Raw genomic sequence first — 1899 nt, 5'->3', positions numbered from 1 at the left:
CCTGCTGAGAGATGTGGAGGAGTCTGGCCCTGCACCCTCCCTACCTGTAATGAACTGTGCTGTGAGAAAGGCTCAGAAACCTGGTTGGTGACTGGACAAAGCCGTGGAACACCCAGCTGTTACTCGGGTTTCTCGCCATGCCATCCCCTAGGGAATGTGCCCAGGCAGCCCCTGTGGGGCACAAGTACAAGCCAAGACTGAGTGGCATTGCTGCGCCTGCTGCTCCCCATGCAGCCTTTGTACAGGCCTTATGGAGCAGCTGACAGGCTGGTTCTGATCCCCGAGTCCCTCTGGCTTTCCACTCTGCTGAGTGTGTTGGTTTGCAGTGGCCTCTCTGGGACCTATCTCCTTGCTCTGCCAGGACATAAAGAATTTCTCTGTCTCCCTCTCAGCATTTAGTATCCAGGTCAAGGGCAACAGGGGAGGCAACATCATAATCCAGCCCAGATACCCACCAGTTAGTTCTTAGCCATGTGCCTGAGACTGGGATGTTCCAGAGCAATGGGCATTTCCTGAGGTCGCAGGTCCTGAGTCCCTTCTTGGGGCCTGGTTCTCCAAGGCAGGGCTTCAGTGCATGTGTTTCACATACAAACTGTGTGGCCCCAATCCTCCTCCTCCATGCCCTCTGGCATTGTCCTTTTAACTTCAGTGGGGAGTAAGCACCAGAAAGGGAGAAAAAGGTTTTCTTCCTCAGACTGTGCCTGTGCGTGCATGTGTTTGTATTCTACGTACTCTCTTCCCCAGTTCTCCTGCTGAGGGTCATATGTTATCCCAGGCAGTGAGGGACACTCCCTGCCTTGAACATCACTTTTCTAAGCAGTCACAGCTTGTGGATCTAGCCTTGCCTGACACTCCTTTTCTGTGTGGTGCAGTGAGTTTTGTCCTAAAAACCAAGGGCTCCTTTTGCCCTTCTTTCCCGTATCTAAATCTGACTTCCAACCCCACTGCAGTGCCTGCGACGAAGCTGAGCACCTTGACGCGCCCCAGCGCTGGGCCCTGCCAATGCAAATATGACCTGATGGTCTTCTTTGAGATCTGCGAGCTGGAGGCCAACGGCGAGTGAGTATCAGTCCCTGGCAAGGGCTTTGCAAGGAGCCAGAGCTCCCTAGAGGAGGGGTGTCTCACACTGGGTCACTTGTGCTCTCAGAGATGTCCCTAGAATGGGCATCTCCCTGAAGGGCAGCATGATCCCAAGAGTTATGAGGGCAGTGCTGACATGCAGGGAGCTTCCCTCTGAAAAATACTGGTGAAGTCCAGAGAGAAAACAACTTTCCTTTCAGTCCCAGGAGCCAGCTAGAATTGTTGATGTAATAGTAGCTCCTCCAAACAAAGGATGGGGGAAGAACTGCTCCTGAGCCAAAGATAGGGCTGGCCTAGGGGGTTTTGCCACAGCAGGATTTGAATTGCTTGACAGCTACTGATGAGTACCTGGGGCCACTTTCTAAAGCACTCTGCATTAATGAGCAGAGGAGCAGCTGAGGAGATCACTAGGGCCCATAGACCCACCCGTGCTGAAGGAGAGGGGTCCTCCCTGTGAACAGAAACATGAATTTCACTGGGGGAGGTTTGTCTTGGGTAGAGGTGCACCGATACAGTGGTCCCATATCGGATTGGCACCAATATAGGGAAAATGGACAGTATTGGAAATCAGCTTTTTTTTGCCTGATGTGGCCGATAATGTGGCCAATAAATGCCCCATGCATGTGCACAGCCGCAGCATGCATGCGGCCAGGAGTACAGCCCAGCAGCTTGGAGAGCAGCACCTGACTGGTAAGTCTGGTGTGGGGGAAGGGGCGTGGGGGGACTGGGCAGATCGAGGCCCCTGCGGTGAGGGAGGGAGGGAGTGGGGCAGGGGCAGGGGCAGTTCCTGCTTAGCCGGGGCGGGGCGGGGCAGGACGT

At 54.4% G+C, this 1899-nt stretch overlaps 1 protein-coding gene across 1 annotated transcript in view; it reads left to right on the top strand.

Moving 5' to 3' along the window:
* Window positions 1-1899, top strand: part of KIF1A (kinesin family member 1A) — a 119034-nt gene that overhangs the window by 78926 nt on the left and 38209 nt on the right. The window contains 1 exon segment of the mRNA XM_025209264.1: window positions 951-1059. Within this exon segment, the coding sequence (XP_025065049.1) occupies window positions 951-1059 (109 nt within the window).

The sequence above is a fragment of the Alligator sinensis genome, unplaced genomic scaffold, assembly GCF_000455745.1.
Source record: "Alligator sinensis unplaced genomic scaffold, ASM45574v1 scaffold237_1, whole genome shotgun sequence".
NCBI classification, from domain to species: domain Eukaryota; kingdom Metazoa; phylum Chordata; order Crocodylia; family Alligatoridae; genus Alligator; species Alligator sinensis.
The sequence above is the reverse complement of the archived record's forward strand: the minus strand, read 5'-3'. Positions and strand labels throughout refer to the sequence as shown.